Source organism: Hipposideros armiger, unplaced genomic scaffold, assembly GCF_001890085.2.
Source record: "Hipposideros armiger isolate ML-2016 unplaced genomic scaffold, ASM189008v1 scaffold_311, whole genome shotgun sequence".
Taxonomy (NCBI): domain Eukaryota; kingdom Metazoa; phylum Chordata; class Mammalia; order Chiroptera; family Hipposideridae; genus Hipposideros; species Hipposideros armiger.
Window position 1 is genome coordinate 1,137,387 of NW_017731661.1, and position 19,530 is coordinate 1,156,916.

The 19,530-nt window shown below is 38.6% G+C and overlaps 1 protein-coding gene across 9 annotated transcripts in view; it reads left to right on the plus strand.

Moving 5' to 3' along the window:
• Window positions 1-19,530, plus strand: part of ATRNL1 (attractin like 1) — a 625,874-nt gene that overhangs the window by 119,351 nt on the left and 486,993 nt on the right. For all 9 annotated transcript variants that reach the window (XM_019660096.1, XM_019660104.1, XM_019660098.1 and 6 more), the window contains exons 16-18: window positions 5,416-5,629; window positions 7,374-7,562; window positions 17,071-17,289. In XM_019660096.1, the coding sequence (XP_019515641.1) occupies window positions 5,416-5,629; window positions 7,374-7,562; window positions 17,071-17,289 (622 nt within the window). The remainder of the gene's footprint in view (window positions 1-5,415; window positions 5,630-7,373; window positions 7,563-17,070; window positions 17,290-19,530) is intronic.

The following is a 19,530-nucleotide window of genomic DNA, read 5'->3' on the forward strand; positions in this document are numbered from 1 at the left end:
GTACTTCAAAGAGATGTCTTGGGTCAGATGATCATTTACTTATCAGAAATGGCTAATGAAATGTTGCGATGATTTATGGTGTACTGTTGTAAATTTTCATAATATAGTAATTTATCTTTCATTTTCAACTGTCTGTCCAGTTCATTTACTGGGTAATAGTTACTTTAAGTGTTTTATCAACTGTTTCATTTTTCTGTTCTTTTCCTCTTCCTTGAAGATTCTTATCATGATGAGTTAGTTAGAGAGTAATATTTCATTTTAAATGTCTTGTCTTTACTATAGATAGTTCAGAAATACAGGCAGAGTTGCTGTAATGTGAAGCACAATCATTAATCTGAAATATCTATGTTGGATTGACTCCTGCTGTTATTATCAAGAACTGTAAAGATGTTATAGCTTTTTTGTTATATGAATAATGTATGAAATATATGATGATCACAAGGCATAGCAGCATGTGTATTTTTATAATTAGAAACATTATTTATTAAGGACTATCTTTATCTCAGGAATTGGATGGTAGAAAATAGCTACTCTGTTCTAATGAACTTTGTTTACCAAAATGTATTGACTACCTACTATGTGTACAGTACTCTGCTAGGTTATATGAAATCTACCGCCATAATGGACTGTCAGGGTAGAGAAAAATATGTCTCTCCATCTGATATTTTAATTTTATTTAAGAAATATTTGTTGACTGTTAACTGTGAAATTTGCTAAATTTATTTTAAGGTGTATATATACAAATTACAAATTCCTAAGGTCTATGACCATCTTCATAAGCTCCCTAGGACTATTTGTATAACATATTTAGCATAAACACTGGATCTATATCTCCTATGTCTATATTGTTAAAGACTCAGATGGAGAGACATATTCTTCTCTACCCTGACAACCCATAATGTTAACAAAAGGATGATGTGGAGTTTTGAAACCACTTAACATTGTAATATAATCTTATTAGCTTAGTAACTTAGATAATAAATGTATTAACATGTATATTAAGGTAGAAGTGTTTCGGGATGATGTTAGGAAGATGACAGAATGGGAGTGTTCAATGCCTGTCCCTTCACAGAAACATTGATTTGAACAGCTGTCTATGTACAAAAATAACTTTACAAGAGTAAGGAATCCAGGTGAAAGATTACATTATTCACAGTAGCACCTGGAAGGAACATAGGAATAAGAAAAGACTCATAGACTAGGGTAGAAAGGACACTTTGGTATTACCTGCGTCGCCCTTTCCCCAAGGCTGTGCAGGGCAGTGGAGCATGTGAGACGCGCCCTCATAAAAGGGGAAGGCGAGTGAAGCGAGCACCTGACTTTGTCGTGGAACCCAGCTTCCCGCCTGCTCTAGGGAACCCTGGTGCTTGGCTGGTCCCCATGGACCCAGGCAGCAGGCATGCCCCAGCTCCAGAATGGACCCCATTGACTCAGGTTCAAGTTTGGCATCTGTGGACCTAGCCTCAGGATGACCCCTGTAGTCCTAGGCTCCAGGCCCTCCCTATAGACCCCAGCGTGAGGCTAGTCCCTGTGGACCCAAGACCAGGTCCACCCCAGTGGACTCAGGCTTCGGGCCCTCCTCTATGGACCCAACTTTTGGCCTGCCTCTATAATCCCAGGTACTGAGCCTTCCCCCAGGACTCAGGGCGAGGCCCGCTCTCATGAATCTAGGTACCAGGCCTGTGCCAGTGGACCCTGGAACTTGGCTAGCACCTGCAGACTCAGGCCCAGGGCCACACCTGTGGGCTTAGTTCCCAGGCTTTCCCCAGCACCAGGCTGGTCCCCAAGGATTCAGGCTCAAGACCCACCTCTGTGGACCCAGTTCTCAGGCCTACCCTAATGGAACCTTGTGCCAGGCTGGCTACTGTAGACCCAGGACAAGGCCTGTACCCACAGATTCAGGATCCAGGCTTGCCGCCCTGGACCCAAGAACCAGGCAGGTCCCAGGTGAAGGGCCTGATCACTCCCTGACGTAGGCACCAGGCCAGCCCACCCAAGGACTCCAGCAGTAAGCCTACCCATGGACCCCACCACATAGCCCATCAGAATCTCTGGGTGGGCTGACAGTGAAGTGTTTTCCCTAGAAACTAGTCTGTAAAGAATGGAAGAGGTGATTTCTTCAAATGCGCAGATACCAGCACAAGGGCCCTGGGATCATAAAAAATCAGGGAAACATGACGCTACCAAAAAAAAAAATAAAATAAAGCACAGTAACTAACCTTAAAGAAATGGAGACCTGCAAACTGCCTGTCAAAGAATTCAAGATAATCGTCTAAATGAAACTCAGTGAGCTACAACAGAACACAGATAGGCAACTAAATGGTATTAGGACAACAATACATGAACAAAATGTGATGTTCAACATAGACAGAAACCATAAAAAAGAACCAAACAGAAATTATGAAGCTGAAGAACACAATGAGCCAACTATATAATTCCATAAACAGCTTCAACAACAGACTCTATCATGCAGAGGAAATAATCAATGAGCTAAAACACAAGTAATTTGAAATTACTCAGAGGAAAAAAAGAATGAAAAATAGTGAATAAAAGCTTATGAGATTATTGATAGACCATAGGTGACAAATATGTGCATTACAGGAGTCCCAGGAGGCACAGAAAAGAGGCAGAAAGCTATTTAATGAAATAATGACAGGAAGCTCCCCAAATATGGAGAGGGACATGAACTTTCAGATGCATAAATTCCAAAGAACCTCAGATAGATTAAACATAAAAATTTATTTACCAAAACACATTACAAGAGCCCAGAAATAAATCCATGCACTTATGATCAACTGATGTTCAACAAAGGTGCCCAAAACACACAACGGGGAAAGGGCAGTCTTTCCAATAAATGATGCTAGATACCCTCATGCAAAAGAGTAAAAGTGGATCCTTATCTCACAGATATATAAAAATCAAACCAAAATGAATTAAAGACTTAAATGTAAGACCTGAAACTGTAAAACTACAGGAAAGCATGGGAGGGAAACCTTGACATTGGACAGGACAGTGACTTTTTTAATATGACCCCAAAACACAGGCAAAAAGAGCAAAAAGAGACAAATGGGACTGCATCATTAACAGCCAAGGAAACAATCAAGAGAGTGAAGAGACGATCAGTGAAATGTGAGAAAGTGTTTGTAAACCATACACCTGATAAGGAGCTAGTGTTGGGAATATATAAGGAACTCAATAGAAAAGAAAATAAACCAGTTAAGAAAAGAGCAAAAGACATGAATAGACATTTCTCCAAAGAGGACATACAAGTGACCAATACGTATGTGATAAAAAGCTCATCACTAATCATCAGGGAAACACAAATCAAAACCGATTGAGATATTACCTCACACCTGTTAGAATGGCTTTTATCAAAAAGACAAGAGGTAAGTTTTGGCAAAAATGTGGCGAAAAGGGAACCCTTGTGCACTGTTGGTGGGAATATAAATTGGCATGTAAATTGGTACAGTCAATTTGGAAAACATTATGAGATCTCTCAAAAAATTAAAAATAGAATTACCAGTAATCCCAGGTCTTGGTATATATCCAAAGGAAATTAAATCAGTATCTGGAAGAGATGACTACTCCCACGGTCATTGCAGTATTATTCACAATAGCCAAGTTCTGGTAACAATCTAAGTGTCCATCGATGGATGAATGGATAAAGAAAATGTGAGAAATACAATGGGATGTTATTCAGCCTTAAAAGAGCAGGAAATCCTGCCATTTGTAACAATATGATGAACCTGGATGACATCATGCTGCTTGAAATAAGCCAGACACAGAAAGACAAATGCTATATGATCTCACCTATATGTGGAGTCTATAAGAAGTCAAATTCATAAAAGCAGACAGAGTAAAATGGTGGTTGTCAGGGGCTGGGGGATGGGGGAAATGTGGAGATGTAGGTCAAAGGGTACGAAGTTTCAGATATGCAGGATAAATAAGTTTTGGAGATCTAATGTACAGCATAGTTATTATAGTTAATAATACTGTATTGTATACTTGAAATTTGTTTAGAGAGTAGATCTTAAATGTTTTCACTACACAAAAAAGCATATGAAGTGCTGGGTATGTTAATTACATTGATTGTGGTTATCATTTCACAATGTGTCCTTATAACAAAACATCACTGTACAACTTAAATATGTACAATTTTTGTTAGTTATTCCTCAAGGAAGCTAGAAAAAATTTAAAAAAATAATATCTCAGAAAAAGCATAACTTTGACGCAGAAACAAGGAAAAAAGATGGAGGTGTTTCTAATCTAATAGAGTTTTGTAAAGAGAGTGAATAGCTTGGACCAAGAATATATCATTATTTTTTGATTATCATAAGAATAACATTTTAAAATTGAATAATGATTAAAATAAGATATATGAATACAGAATATATTTTGTTTTCAAGCTACTTTTTATATATTAGTGAGAGCACTAAGAAAATTTAGTTTTGTGGCATTTGCCAACTTCTGTCAATTAAATTTTAGGCATAAGAGTCAAAGATTTTATTAGCTTTCTTAATCTCTTTAATAAAGAAGGTAGATGCCATTAATTTATCTAAAATTGCTTGAAAGTCCTAATGTACTAATAGAGGTCTGAACTAGGAGAGAGGTAGTTATTCTTCTTGTAAACCTATTGTAAAGTTTTCACTCACCCTCTATATACTGTTGATTTTGTTTTCTATTTTCTCACAGTGCATATAATGACAATTTATCTTTAGATTCTTATCTCCATAACTGATTAGATTGGTGGTGGTGATGGTGGTGGATTAGTGGTGGTGGTGGTGGTGGTGGTGATGATGTTGGTGATGATGGTGATAATGGTGGTGGTAGTAGTGGTGATGGTGATGGTGGTGGTGGTAGTGTTGATGGTCGTGGTGGTGGTGATGGTGGTGGTGGTAATGGTGGTGGTGATGGTGGTGGTGGTGGTGGTGAGGATGATGGTAGTGGGTATGATGATGGTGGTGGTGTTGGTGGTGATGGTGATGGTGGTGGTGGTGGTGATGATGGTGGTGGTGGTGATGATGGTAGTGATAATGGTGATGGTGGTAGTAGCATCACTAGCAGTAGCAGTAACAGCAACAGGATATGTTAAATTCTTTAATGATCTTGCTTCATAAGATAGATATTTATATCCCCATTTACTAGAAGAGGAAACTGAGGTTCACAAGGGCTAAATAAGTAACCCCAATCATTTAGCTAAACACAGAGTATATTTAAACATAGTGTTGTATTCTGCATTGTTCTCCAAAATGTGCTGTCATTGTTCATTATCCTAGGTAGAGGAAGTCATTAGAAAGCCAGTTCTATATATTTTCCAATGTAATTTTTCATGATAACAAACTATTTGCTAAGGAATATGATGCAGTATTTTTACATCTAAATTTTTTTTAATGCCCCCTTTGCTATCGTTTACAGAAAGTATCACCTTGGGTAGGCTTGCGCAAGATCAATATATCCTACTGGGGATGGGAAGACATGTCTCCATTTACAAACACAACACTCCAGTGGCTTCCTGGTGAACCAAATGATTCTGGGTTCTGTGCTTATCTAGAAAGGGCTGCAGTGGCAGGCTTGAAAGCTAATCCTTGTACATCTATGGCAGATGGCCTTGTCTGTGAGAAACCTGTTGGTAAGTAGTCCAGTAAACTAGTATTTCTTTAAAATCATAATGTTTGCAACCACTCTTCCCATCATCCCCTTCCAGGGTGTGATAGTCTGTGGGCCTGTCGTAACTTTCGCCATCTTTTTGTGATCCTGATCCTCATGTAGATTTTGTCTTTACCACATTACCCACTTACTGTTAGTGATCTTCACATTAACTTGTGAAAACAAAAAATATTTATTGTTCTAAACAATCTTTTATTTGTTAGTTGAAATAATGATTATGAATATATGGTTGTAGTTAATTCAGTATGCGAAGAATCTATTCTTAATTGGTTAATGTCTTGTATAATGATAGTTTTAGAAGCCAACATTTGTCTTTAAGATTAACACCCAATTTAGAATTTTAATGTTGCAGATTTATTATTTATTTCAGTCAGCAAGTAAAAAGAAATATTTCTATTACATCTAAAGAATTTTTGTTAAGCGAGAAAGGAATATTGAATTCTTTTTTTAAAAAAATATACTTTTTATTATGGTAAAAACATACAATATAAAATTTAACCAATTTAACGACTTTTTTCTTTCAGTTTTAATAACATACAATTAATTTTTAAACAATTTTTAAGTGTAGATTTCATTAAGTACATCCTATTGTTGCACATCTATTAATACCATCTAGCTCCAGAGCTCTTTCATCTCCCCAAACTGAAACTTCATACCCATTAAACAATTACTCCCCACACCCTTACCCCAACCCCGACAACCACCTGCTGCTTTCTGTCTCTATGAGTTGGACTGCTCTAGGTTCTTCATGTAAGTGGACTCATAAGGCGTACACCCTTTTTGTGATTGCTTATTTCCCTTGCATAATGTCTTCAGATTTCATCCATGTTGTAGCGTGTGTCAAAAGTTTAATTTCTTTTTAAGCCAGAATAATTATCCATTGTATGTCTATGCCACATTTTGTTTTTCTATTCATCCACTGATGGGCACGTGGGTTGCTTCCACCTGTTGGGTGTTGTGAATAATGGTGCTTGCTATGAGCATGAGCGTACACATACCTATTCCAGTTCCTGCTTTCACGTCTTCTGTATGCACACACACACACACACATACACACACAGAAGTGGAATTGCTGTATCATATGATAATCCTATTTTTAATTTTTTGAGGACTATCCATACTATTTGCCATGGAAGCTGCACCATTTTACTTTCCCACCAGCAGTGTGCAAGGGTTCCAATTTCTCTATATCCTTTCAAAAATTTTTTTAAATAATAGTCATCCTAATGGATGTGAAAAACATTATATTTCCTATAAAGATTTTATGGTAAATTGTTTTATTGTTATAGTTTGTTTATATCAGAGATGTGTTTACTGACAGGACATTTGCTTTGATAAAGTGTGGCATACTTATGGAGTGGCTAGAAAAGTAAATATGATACTGTGTATATTATTTAGCCAATAGATACACAAGCCATGTCATGTATTACATTTCTTTTTATAACTTTTAAATTATACAACTTTATGTACATTGTAAAGGACTAGAAGTTTCCACGCAATTATAACGTTCAAATTTGATAATAAATTTAAGAAGTATTGACATATCATCATCATTTTCATTTACCTTATCAAGTAACTTTTGCTATAATTTTTATTCCATACTTGGCTAAATGGAAACATACCCTAAACAGCAAAACACTCAAACCCATTTACTTGTGTAAAATGCAATTGTAAATAAAATAATTACGTTTGTGGATTTATTCCAGTCAGTCCAAATCAAAACGCAAGGCCCTGCAAAAAGCCATGCTCTCTAAGGACGTCGTGTTCCAACTGCACCAGCAACGGCATGGAGTGCATGTGGTGCAGCAGCACGAAGCGCTGCGTCGACTCGAACGCCTACATCATCTCTTTTCCGTACGGACAGTGTCTGGAGTGGCAGACTGCAACCTGCTCTCGTAAGTGTTGACCTGGAGTGACTTTCCATTTAACAGCCACATGGATCACTTTTCTAGGCTGGATTGAGGAATTAAGCATGTGAGGACGTTTTAAAAAAATGAGAGACAGTATTGTCACAGCTCTTTTTAAAACCTATTAATGCTATAAACACCTAATTTATTTCATACCATCACTTTGAATTCCTCCGGGCATCTTACCCTGCGTATTAACATTTTGCCACATTTGCCCTGCCCCCAACTCTGCGTGTAATTGCAAGCTGCATGACATTTCATGACAGTGCTCACGTCGATGGTCACAGATTGTGTTCTTGTGCTTCTTTAATCTTGCATAGTCCCCGTGTCTTCTTTTTTCTTACATGAGTGATATTTTTTAAGTATCTATACCAGTTATTTTGTAAGTTTCCCAATTTGGGTTTGTCTAATTGTTTCCTCATGATTAGATTCCAGTTAAGCATTTATTGGCAAGAATGTCATACCCATGGTGGCAAATCGGCTACAAAGGCAGGATGCCCCATCTGGGCATCAGGCGGCGAGTCATGTCACCAGAGCCGTGCTGGGCTTGCTGGGGGTCATCCCTCAGGACAAGCTTCTGCCCCTCGTCGGTCAGGTTTCATGAGGACTGTGGGATGAGGACGCACCTGCCTGAATCTGTGGCACTAGGTCCTGTGTGGTTAGGAGAGTAGCTTTTCTCGCAAAGACAAATTGCATCAGGATGCCACTGCCAAGGAAACTGCATCATGTTACTGATAGCACTTGGTGGCCTTGTAGGAATTTGAGACCATGTATAGTGCTTTGCTTGGGAGAATTTACAAATAGAAGCTACTGGTGTAGTTTCTTGCTAACGGTGGCATCCATCCTGGAAGCAGCCACTTGCAGCTTTCCTGGTAGTGTGGGTCATAACACAGCTTGTTCCCATAACTTTCTTAAGTACCTTTGGAGCTTTCTTATGAGCCTTTGGCTTCCTGGCATTCCTTCCATAGGAGCAGCCATTGGCGACATGACTGTGATGAAGCACATATAACTCTCCCAAGCAACATGCATTGTTTGCCAATCCACTCTTCCTTCCATTCTTCCGAGCTCTCGTTTTTCTTCTGAGAGGAAGAGCTGCTTCCTCTAAGAGCAGCTTCATAATGCTGAGATCCTTTTGGTGGAGAATCTACTGTTTTGAGGCTTGCTCCTGGTATCCAGTGCCCTCAGACAACATGGTCACCCAGGTATCAGCCCTTTTTGCTTGGATGAGTGACCTCAGTTAGAGGTAGCCGTCTGCTTAAGACAATGTAGGTGGAGACTCACTGGCTTTTCCAGACCTTCCATCCTTCCCAAGGAGGATGTCTTTTAGCTCTAGGGACCCAGCCAAACCCATATTTATTCCTTATTGGGCATCAGTGTGGCTTGATGACTTAATCAAAGCAGTAGGTGCTACAATGCAGGTTAGAACTGCCAGGCTGTGGCTGTTGCGTACATTTGTTCCCCAGGCTCTTGACATCAGGTGAGAGGTATTCCTGAGATGGGCATGGTTGGATGTATTTTAGGTTGAGCTCTGTGTGCTACCCCTTTTTAGGAACTTTGATAAGGAATGCAGATGTATCTGATTAAGTATGTGACAGTGGGGTAGTTGCAGGCGTAAGATGATCTTGTTAGCACAGAATACATCGTTTAAGTAGGAGCCAGCTGCCTAGGAGAGTGAATACCAGTACTGGAGACTTGTGGGGAGTTGAGACAGTGCCCAGCCTCTCCTGCCTCAAGTTGTGTTGGCCTCTCCACAAACATTAACGTTTGTGAAAGAGCCAGACACAGAAGGTTACGTATTATAAGACTATTTACATAAGGTTCAAAAGTAGTCAAAGCTACATTATGTTTTTTAGCAATGAATATTTAGGTGGTAAAACTATAGAGTAAGGCAAAGTTATTTTTATAAATGTCAGTGGATGCTACTTGGAAATGATAGGGGGTACTGATTAGGAAAAGGGGGTAAGGGAGGCAATGCTGCACTTCTAGGCTGGGTGCAGGTATGGAGTATTTATTTACAATAAATGTTTTATTAGATATGATAATTTATGTACTCCTCTCTGTGTATGTTGTATTTTACAATAAAAGAGACTAAAGGTAGGGAAAAAAGAGCTTGGAAAATCTCTAAGCTTTAATACTCTTTTTTTTTTTTTAAGATTTTTATTGGGTAATTGGGGGGATGGGAACAGTGCTGGGGAATTGGGGGAAGGGGAACAGACAAGTTGCTGTCGTTTTGTTCTTCAGTCTAGTTGTGGAGGATGTTGCTTCACTAGCCCAAGTTGGCAATGATCAGTCGCCAGCTTCTGGACGGCCGCTCACTGCGGCTGCTGGCCGCTCACGCTGGCTGCTGGCTACATACGGTAGCCCATGGCAACCCACTGCCACAGGGACTGCAGCCCACGCCGTCGCCGGCAACTCACAGGCAGCCCAGCTCCAGGTTGAGCTGTTGTTCAGCATCTTAGCTGTAGAGGGCAGTGTCACTGGCCCTCATATGTGGGATCCGAACCGGGGCCCTCTGGCATCCCAAGCGAGTTCTTAACCATCGCGCCACTCGGCCGGCCCTAAGCTTTAATACTCTTAAGAGCTTTCTAAAAATGATTTAAACTTAAGTCTAGTTGTCATTTCTGCTCACAAATCTTTCTTGTACTCCATTCCTTCTTTCTTATTTGTTCATGTTTTGGAGAAGTTTTCAGTAGTTCTTTCTAAATAAATTTGTGGCTGGTAAACTTTTTGAAACTTTGTGTGTCTGAAAGCGTATTTTTGATGTTCACTTGAATGATAAAATGGCTGGAATGTGGAGTTCTAAATAATTCTTTCCTCAGAACTTCTAACATCGGGTGTTGTGGATGAGAATTCCCATGCTAATTTAATTTTCATGTCTTTGTGGAACTTTTTCTTTACTTTGAGAATTTTTAAGATTTGTCTCTTTATCCTTGGCATTCAAAATTTTGCAATTTGTTTAAATTCAGTTTTCTAGTAATTGATGTGGATTTTAAAAATTGATTCTCATTGTCTTTCAATCTGAAGAGTATTTTTTCATCTGTTAAAAATGTTATTTAATGTCTTAGATTATTTTATTTTATTTACTATTTCCAAAAAGAGTAAAGAATCAAAAAGACTAAATAGTTATTGTAATTTCTGGATATATCAAACTATTTTTTAAATTCACTTGTACTTTCCACCTCTGCTAAGATCCAGATATTTCCCCTCTTTTTGTGGATTTTTTTTATTTGGGACTTTTATCTTTTTAACTTTAAAGTGAATTTTTTAAACACCTCGTAATTCTGTTATAAAAATTGTAACTGCATTTTTTGGAAGGTAAATTGAATGTGATTAACTATTTAAACCCAGTTAGGAATGGTGTTTTTACCACTGATGAACTACATTATGATAACCACTGCTGGTGGGGTTGTCAGGCATGTATAGGTCAGTTCTCGCTCTGCTTTTGTGTCTCGTATTTTTTATCTTTAGCTTCTTGATTTTGCAGAGGCTTTATTTTCTATGTCTGTCGCTTGTACCTTGAGAGTTAGTCTAGTCTGTTGGATCTTTCTTTTTCATAGGTTTTTTTCATTTACTGTTATGTCTATTGTCACATTTGCCTTCCCCGGGGCTATAAATATAGCTCATTTCTTTACACTGAATTTCAAGTATAATTTAATGTATATATAGTCACAGGATGTGGAGTACAGCATAGGGAATAGAGTTAGTGGAATTGTAACTGCTATATACAATGTCAGAGGGGTAGTAGATTGGGGGAGAGGGGTTATCACTTTGTAAGGGGTGTAAATGTCTAGCTATTACATTGTTTTGTATACCTGAAACTAATAAAAAATATTTTTCAGCTCATTTCTGCTGGTGATGTCCAATAACAGTTATTTTGTCTCATAGCTTTTAAAATTATATGCCCTGTGCATCCTTGTTGGAAAGCCGGGCATTATATTTGGCCTCAGGGAGACCTTGTACTTTCTAGAAGTAGTATTTACCTGGCAGTGATCCACTTTCTGTGAAAAACAAACTTCATCTCTCTTCTGTTTAATTCTTTTTCATGTTTTTAACCAACAAATATTTATTGAGCAATGAGGAAATGCCAGGAAATAAAATAGGGACTAGGAATAATGACAACATCATTGCTCAAAATCCAAGCGCTAAAAGCGACTGAGTGTTACTGTTTGAAAGTTGTCAGTTTCTCCACAAGGGTTTTGTCATGCTTTTGCCTTGAACTTTACGTCTTTTTATTTATTTATTTTTTTTTTTTTTTTTTGGGGAATTAGGGGGATAGGAACAGTGCTGGGGAATTGGGGGAAGGGGAACAGACAAGTTGCTGTTGTTTTGTTCTTCAATCTAGTTGTGGAGGATGTCGCTTCACTGGCCCAAGTTGGCACCATCATTGTGCTCTTCTCTGGCGAGGCAGATCAGTCGCCGGCTTCTGGACGGCCGCTCACTGCGGCTGCTGGCCGCTCACGCTGGCTGCTGGCTACACAAGGTAGCCCATGGCAACCCACTGCCACAGGGGCTGCAGCCTACGCCGTCGCCGGCGACTCCCGGCAGCCCAGCTCCAGGTTGAGCTGTTGTTCAGCATCTTAGCTGTAGAGGGCAGTGTCACTGGCCCTCATATGTGGGATCCGAACCGGGGCCCTCTGGCATCCCAAGCGAGTTCTTAACCATCGCGCCACTCGGCCGGCCCAACTTTACGTCTTTTTAATATGAGTTATATGCAATAGATTTGCATTATCATTTTCTGTGTGTGTCTAGTTATTCATTAAATATTTGACAATAGTTAAGTTTTTAAAAACGTTCTTATAAATAAAGCCCTATTAGAAATGGTCAGGTTTTTATATTGCTTTTAGAAAGTTGTTTCAGTGATCATTTGTGGTTTTGTAGTAAATGGAACTTGAAGGAAATTTTTCTTTGCAAATGAGAAACAAATATGGATTTTTCAATATTCTTCAGTATTTTCCAGTTGTAAAATTATGATATTGATGCTTGAAATTCACAAATTGAAGAAAAATATATTTTAAGATAAATTTTTCTAATGGTTTCTAGAAAAGCTTTGCTAATAACTGGAATTATTAATAATTAATATATTTTAAGTAGTTGAATACTGTGTAAAAATGAATTTCAAGGAGATTATTTAAAGCAATAATAAAAGATTTAGTTCTTAACATAAAAGTTCAAATAAAAATGCAATTAAATTGATATGGTGAAAATGGAATAAGAAAAATTACAATATAGTATATTTCTGGGGCTGCTGGGTGGCTCAGTTGGTTAGAGTGTGTGCTCTTAACAAGGTGGCCGTTTGACCCCTGCATGTGATGGTGGGCAGCACCTCCTGCAACTAGATTGGAAACAGTGACTGGACTTGGAGCTGAGATGTGTCCTCCACAACTAGATTGAAACAGTTACTTGACTTGGAACTGATGGGTCCTGGGAAAAACACACTGTTTGTTCCCCAATAAAGTTTATAAATATAAATAGATAGTATATTTCTCACAAATCTATATTGCTTTCAGTATTTTACAGGTTTATGTACATGCTCAATTTAAATATTTTTTTCTTGGCAGTAAAGGAAGGTAGACCTTTTTTTTAAATTAGGCTTTAGTTTTTAGAGCAGTGTTAGGTCACAATATTGAGAGGAAAGTACAGATTTCTCTTGTATTCTCACACATATACAGTCTCCCCCACTATCAACATCCCCATCAGAGGGGTACATTGTTATAACTGATGAACCTGCATTGACACATCATCATTGCCCAAAGTCCATAGTTTACATTAAGGTTATCTCATGACGTGGAACTTTCTGTGGGGTTTGACAAATGTATCATGTGCCCATGATCCATGACATGTGATGGCATGCGTACATCATTATAGCATCTATCATACAGCGTAGTTTTACTGCCCTAAAAATCCTTTGTGTTCTGCCTATTCATCCCTCACTTTCTCCTAATTCCTGGCAGTCACCAATATTTTTACTGTCCCTGTAGTTTTGCCTTTTCCAGGTTGTCATTTATTTGAAATCAAACAGTATATAACCTTTTCAGATTGATGTCTTTTACTTAATAGTATGCATTTACATTTCTCTATGTCTTTTCGTGACTTGATAGCTTATTTATTTTTAGAGCTGAATAATATTCTATTGTCCGGATACACCAGTTTATTTATCTACTCACCTACTTAAGGACATCTTGGTTGCTTGCAAGTTTTGATGATTATGAATAAAGCTGCTATAAACATCCACGTGCAGGTTTTTGTGTGGACTTAAATTTTCAGTTTATTTGAATATCAAGGAGTGTGATTGTTGGATAGTATGGTGAAGTATGCGTAGATTTGTAAGAAACCACCAGACTTGTCTTTCAAAGTTGATATATTTTGCATTTTCACCAGCAAGGAATGAGAGCTCCTGTTGTTTCAAATTCCAAATACTCACCAGCATTTAGTGTTGTCAGTGTCCCCGGATTTTGGCCATTCTAATAGTATATAGTGGTATCTTGTTGTTTTAGTTTGCAGTTCCCTAATGACATATGATGTGGAGCTTCTTTTCATCCTTGCCATATGCATATCTTTTTTTGGTGAGATATGTGTTCATGTCTATTGTCCTTTTTGTAAATTGGGTTGTGTGTTTTCTTACATTGAGTTTTAAGAGTTCTTTGTGTATTTTGGTTAACAGTCTTTTATCAGATGTGTCTCTTCCAAATATTTATTTCCAGTCTGTGTCTTGTCTTTTCCTGCTCTTGACAGTGTATTTTGCAGAGCAGAATATTTAAATTTAAATTATAACAAAGTTCAGTTGATCAGTTCTTTCATGGATTGTGCCTTTGGCGGCATAATTAAACATCATCACCAAACCAGAGTCATCTCGATTTTCTTACGTGTAGTTTTGCTCACATTACCCATCTGTCCTTGCAGGCTGCCTGCTTTATCCATTAGAGGGCTTAGCATATTAATCATGGTTGTTTTAAATTCCCAGTCTTGTAATTCCAGTATCCTTGTCATGTCTGGTCTGATGATGCTTGTTCAGCCTCTTCAGTTTGTGTTGTTTCCTTTTGGTATGCCTTGTAATTTTTCTTGATAGCTAGATATGATTATGGAAAAGAAGCCACTGTAAATTGCCTTGAGCGATGTAGTGGTACAGTGTGGGCGGAGGGGAAGTAGTTCACAGTTCTCAGTCTTCCGGGGAGTCAGTGCCCCATCCTGTGAGCCCCACAAGTGGTTCTCAGTTATTTTTCCTCTCTTAAGTGGGATGAGATGGCTGGAGGGGGCTGGAGGTTGGGTATTTCTCTTCCCCTAACCAGGCTAGCATTGGATATTTCCCTTTAACCAGGTCAGTTAGACTCTGATAAGATCCCAACAGTTTAGGCTCCGTTAAATAGTTTCTCCAGACTTTGTTAAGAACAGCAAATGCTCTGGCGTATTTACAAACGGTTCCTTTTCTTCTCCCCTCTGCTGGAAGCACAAGAGGCTTTTTCTCTTATACTCACTGTGAGGACCTGGTAGAGCTCCTGGAGGTAAAATTCACAGGACTGTGGGGTCCCCCTAAGACTGGGTCCCCTGGAGATTTAAACTCAGAGTTGCCCACAGTGAGCTGTCCCAGCAATTGTTCAATTACAGTTCAGGTTTTCTTACCCTGTCATCTGGTTCCTACTTGGATAAATTGTGGTTTTTCTGTATCCTCCTGTCTGCCTCTCAAATTTGGGGGCAGTGGTTTGCCCTGGAACCTCACTTCTCTGATGGATCTAAGAAGAGTTGTTGATTTTTCAGGTGGTGTTGCATTTTACTTTTTGTTTGGTTGGAGTGGTTGATGGCTTCGAAGCACCTTAACTGCTGGGCTGGAAACTGCAACTCTTCAGTAATCATTTGATGACATCATTTCTTACAGATTGACTTTTCAAATTCTTACACATTTCAAAAACCATACTGAATATTTTACAACTTAAGCATTCAAAAAGACAAAAATAAAAAAAATAAAATAAATGATTGTTCTAATTACTTGTAGTTCATACATAGTCTCTATATTATCCATGACTGAAGAAAAATAGCATAGCCTATAAAAGCTTTCCTTTTACTGTTTTCTGTAAGAAGAAAAAAAAATAATAGAACCTGTCAGTTTTTGATTCAGCATTATATACTAAAGAATGAATTTTCTACAGGGTTAACTTTAGTCACTTGTGTTCAGTGACGCAAAGAATATTCTTCCTTTTTAAGTTTAATATTAAAGAAAAATAGGAGGTGGTACTAATTTTCCACCTTCTTACATTCAATCTCTGAAATGCTTAGCATGTAAAAACTTAATAACAACACATCATATTATAATGGATGCATTCTTTAATCTAATATTCTACTAGCCCCGCCCTGTGCTCTCCACTGAGTTCCGGATATTCACTGAGACTCGTGCACCATCTTGTTTGCAACAATTGGAGGGACATTTTTGTTTCCAGTAATATTAAAACACTGAGTGGCAATTAAGTTATTACCACCACAGTGATGAAATTGAGTCTGCCAGAAATCTACCATTTTTTTTCCTCTAGAAAAAAATGTGACTAGTAGATATTATTCATGGTACCTATGTCACTAACTTCTGTGGATAAATAAGTCCCAAGACAAAGTGTGCCTGTTCTAGCATAACAACCAGTAAAAGTGATTAAAGAAAATCTCAGCCCAATATAGGATGCTCTGATTTTGAATAAAAATTTTAAAACATTACATAGGAACTATTATAAATATGGCGGCAGACTATAACGTGTTCATCCTTAGGAAAGGCATCACACCCTGTTGAGGGTCATAGGCTCTACATCAATTAAACAATAAAGGTTGAGCTTTACTGAGTGAGTTTTGGCATGATATTCTGCAGCCCTGAAAGTCAGAGAAAGCCACTGCTGCGGGTTCCCTGGCGGAGGCAGAGCATCTGGTTCCCATGTTTCCATTCAGTTTGGCTTTTTGGGTGAGATTGAGTTTACTCATTACACGATAGCCAAATGCTAGTATCTTGGACCCTTGGAAAGAGCATTGTCCATGGTAGGCAGTCCTAATGGGGCTCAGCCATCGCAGGGGATGGACAGGCATCACTTACACTGGACATTCATAGGCAGATGCAGAGTTTTTCCTTGAAGGCCCTCACTGGGCACAACGAGAACATTAACATGGCTCTACATCACAGACAGTGATAATAAATGTGGGCTGGAGGTCCCTGGACCAGCTCCCCAAAGGTCCTGATATTGAAAAAGTTCAGGGGTCTTTAAGAGCTGACTTCATTATTCTCCATGTCATGGTCTCTGCACCTTTTTAACCTTCAAGTGAGTCTATTTATCGCCTCTCTGTCCATGATATATGCTTTATTTGCTTTAAGTAGTTGCTGTGTCTTATGCATTATTACAGAAATATTTAAATAAGCTATAGATGACCTTTTGCAGTCTCTTTTTCAGATCATATTTATGTTTCCATTAGCTTGCAATTCTATTGGAATATGAAGCCAAATAACATATTTGTTAATGTTCCTGTTATACAGCTCAGAATTGTTCTGGATTGCGAACCTGTGGACAATGTTTGGAGCAGCCTGGCTGTGGCTGGTGCAATGATCCTAGTAATACAGGAAGAGGGCACTGCATCGAAGGGTCTTCACGGGGGCCAATGAAGCTTGTTGGAATGCACAGTAATGAGATGGTTCTTGACCCTGGCCTTTGTCCTAAAGAAAAAAACTACGAGTGGTCCTTTATCCAATGTCCAGGTAAGAAACATGTGATGAAAACACTTTCAGTTTGTCAAACAATTTGATTCTTCAATCACATTGTTTTCAAACAATTTCAAAACCCAGAATGATTTTTACTTTCTTTGAGTAAAGATTTAGAAAAAAGATCACAATGAAAATGAGACTCAAAATTCAAAGGTAAAAAAATATTCTTCCCTATATCCATCTCTGTTGTGTAGATGGTATTCTGTTTGGAATCACTCAGCAGGCTAACCAGGTGGATAGTGTATAGTTACTAGATTTGGTTTCATGTCAACTGTTAAGAGGGAAAAATATTGGCTTCATGCCTGTTTTTTACCCCATAGTGTAGTCTCGTATTGTTTATAGTATTATTATATCTTAGAATTGAAAGGCCACTCCAGGGATCATGTCAAACTTCATGCTAAGTATGGGAAGGTGCTCTGTCTGTGATGGAGTTAGCGGGCCTCATTTTGAAAGCTCCCATGGGTATTCACTCCATTCAGTTTTGAAGGTCAGTCGTTTTCAGGGTGTTTTTTTTCCCCCAAAGGAATTCTGTTTGTATACTGAATAAAATCAACCTTCTTGAAAATATAATTTATTCAGTATAGTTTTATTGCATGACTACTATGTGCCAAGGAGTATTTTAGATGCTAGAGATACAACACTTAACAGATTAGACTAAAATGACTGCATCTGTGGAGCTTGTATTTTAATTGAAATTAATAAAATTAATTATATATGCACATACATATATGAAGTTAGATGGTGAAAAGTGTTATTTAAAAAATAAGCAAAGAAGGGGGCATAAGGCTTGCAATTTAAAATAGAGTGGTAAGAGAAATTCTCACTGAGCAGTGACAATGAATAAACACTTCAAGTAGATGAGGGAGTGAATCCTGAGGACATCTGGGGAAAGAGTGTTCTAGAAGCGGTAGCAGCCTATACAAGGACTGGGCGAGATGGTTTATTGGGAGGTGAACCTGGGAAGCACAATTGAGGTAACAGAGACTTTCAAAGAAGGGAGAAAACCAGTAACGTGCATTTAAACTGGCTATTATGCTGGGAAATTTGGATCAGTGCACAAGCATGTGGAAAGTTCCCCCCGAGGACCTGGGAGGGTGGGGCAGCTGCCTCCCAACTCTCCTCCCTACTGGCTGAGCAGTGCCTCTGGGGCGTTATATTTCTGAGCTCTGCCAACATGTCTGATGAATAGCTTTCCCGGGCACTAGCGAAACTTCTGCTGTGGAGAAGTGAAGCGCAGTGGCAGAACTCGCTTTAGGTGTGGTGCCGATACTGTGTTGCGCTCAAACCACATGGGCCGAGGGAATGTGGCACCGGGTGGAGCAATACCAGCTATGTAAACTTTGAAATTTATGAAAACAAAAAAAGAACAAATTGTTGATTCATGCAGTGTGTCTGAATCTTTTATGCGTTTTGCTTAGTGAAACAAGCCAGGTCCCAAGGTTTCATGTTGTATCATTTCGCTTGTAAAGCAATACGGAACAGGCCAAACCATGGGGATGGAGAACAGAAGCCGTACAGGTTGGGGCTGACTTCCAGGGGGCCTCACAGTGGGGTGGTTTGGGGTATGAAACTGTGCTCTATGATCTTGTGGCAGTTGGTATATGACTCTGCGTTTGTCAAAACCCATATTGTCAAAACCTCAAAGAATGAACTTTTCTGAATGCAAATTAAAAAAAAAAGTCAGTCTGGATATCAGGGGATCCCAGGATGAAAGGATTCAGTGCAGACTGTGACCAGTACATTTAACTGTGTTACAAATGTATTAACCTCATCCCCTCCACGCCCCCCAAAAAAGGAGCTGACCTCAGTAACTAGAAAATCTTGTTTTGACTGGCTACTGTAATGGTGAAGGAAAAGAGCTGTATTGTGGTTAGTAAATGTACAGGTTAACAATTCTAATAACACTTTATATGTTTACTAGATTTGGACAAATAAGTAAATAAAGTGTTTAATGTGAGCCAGGTTTCCGAATGTCAGAGAAGGAAGTTAAAAAATAAGGAGATCTGAGTGCAGAATCAGTCTAGATTTTTTTTTTACATTCTTTTGTTTTAAAAAATTTTTTTATTGTGAAATAAACATTTTTTAAATTAGTTTCAGCTGTACAACACAGTGCAATAGTTATACTTTTTACCCCTCAAAGCATACATATCTAATACAGGTGATATCTTCATAGTATTTTAAGTTGCTATTCCACTTTAAATAAACAAAACCTACAAATCTCAGACACACACACAC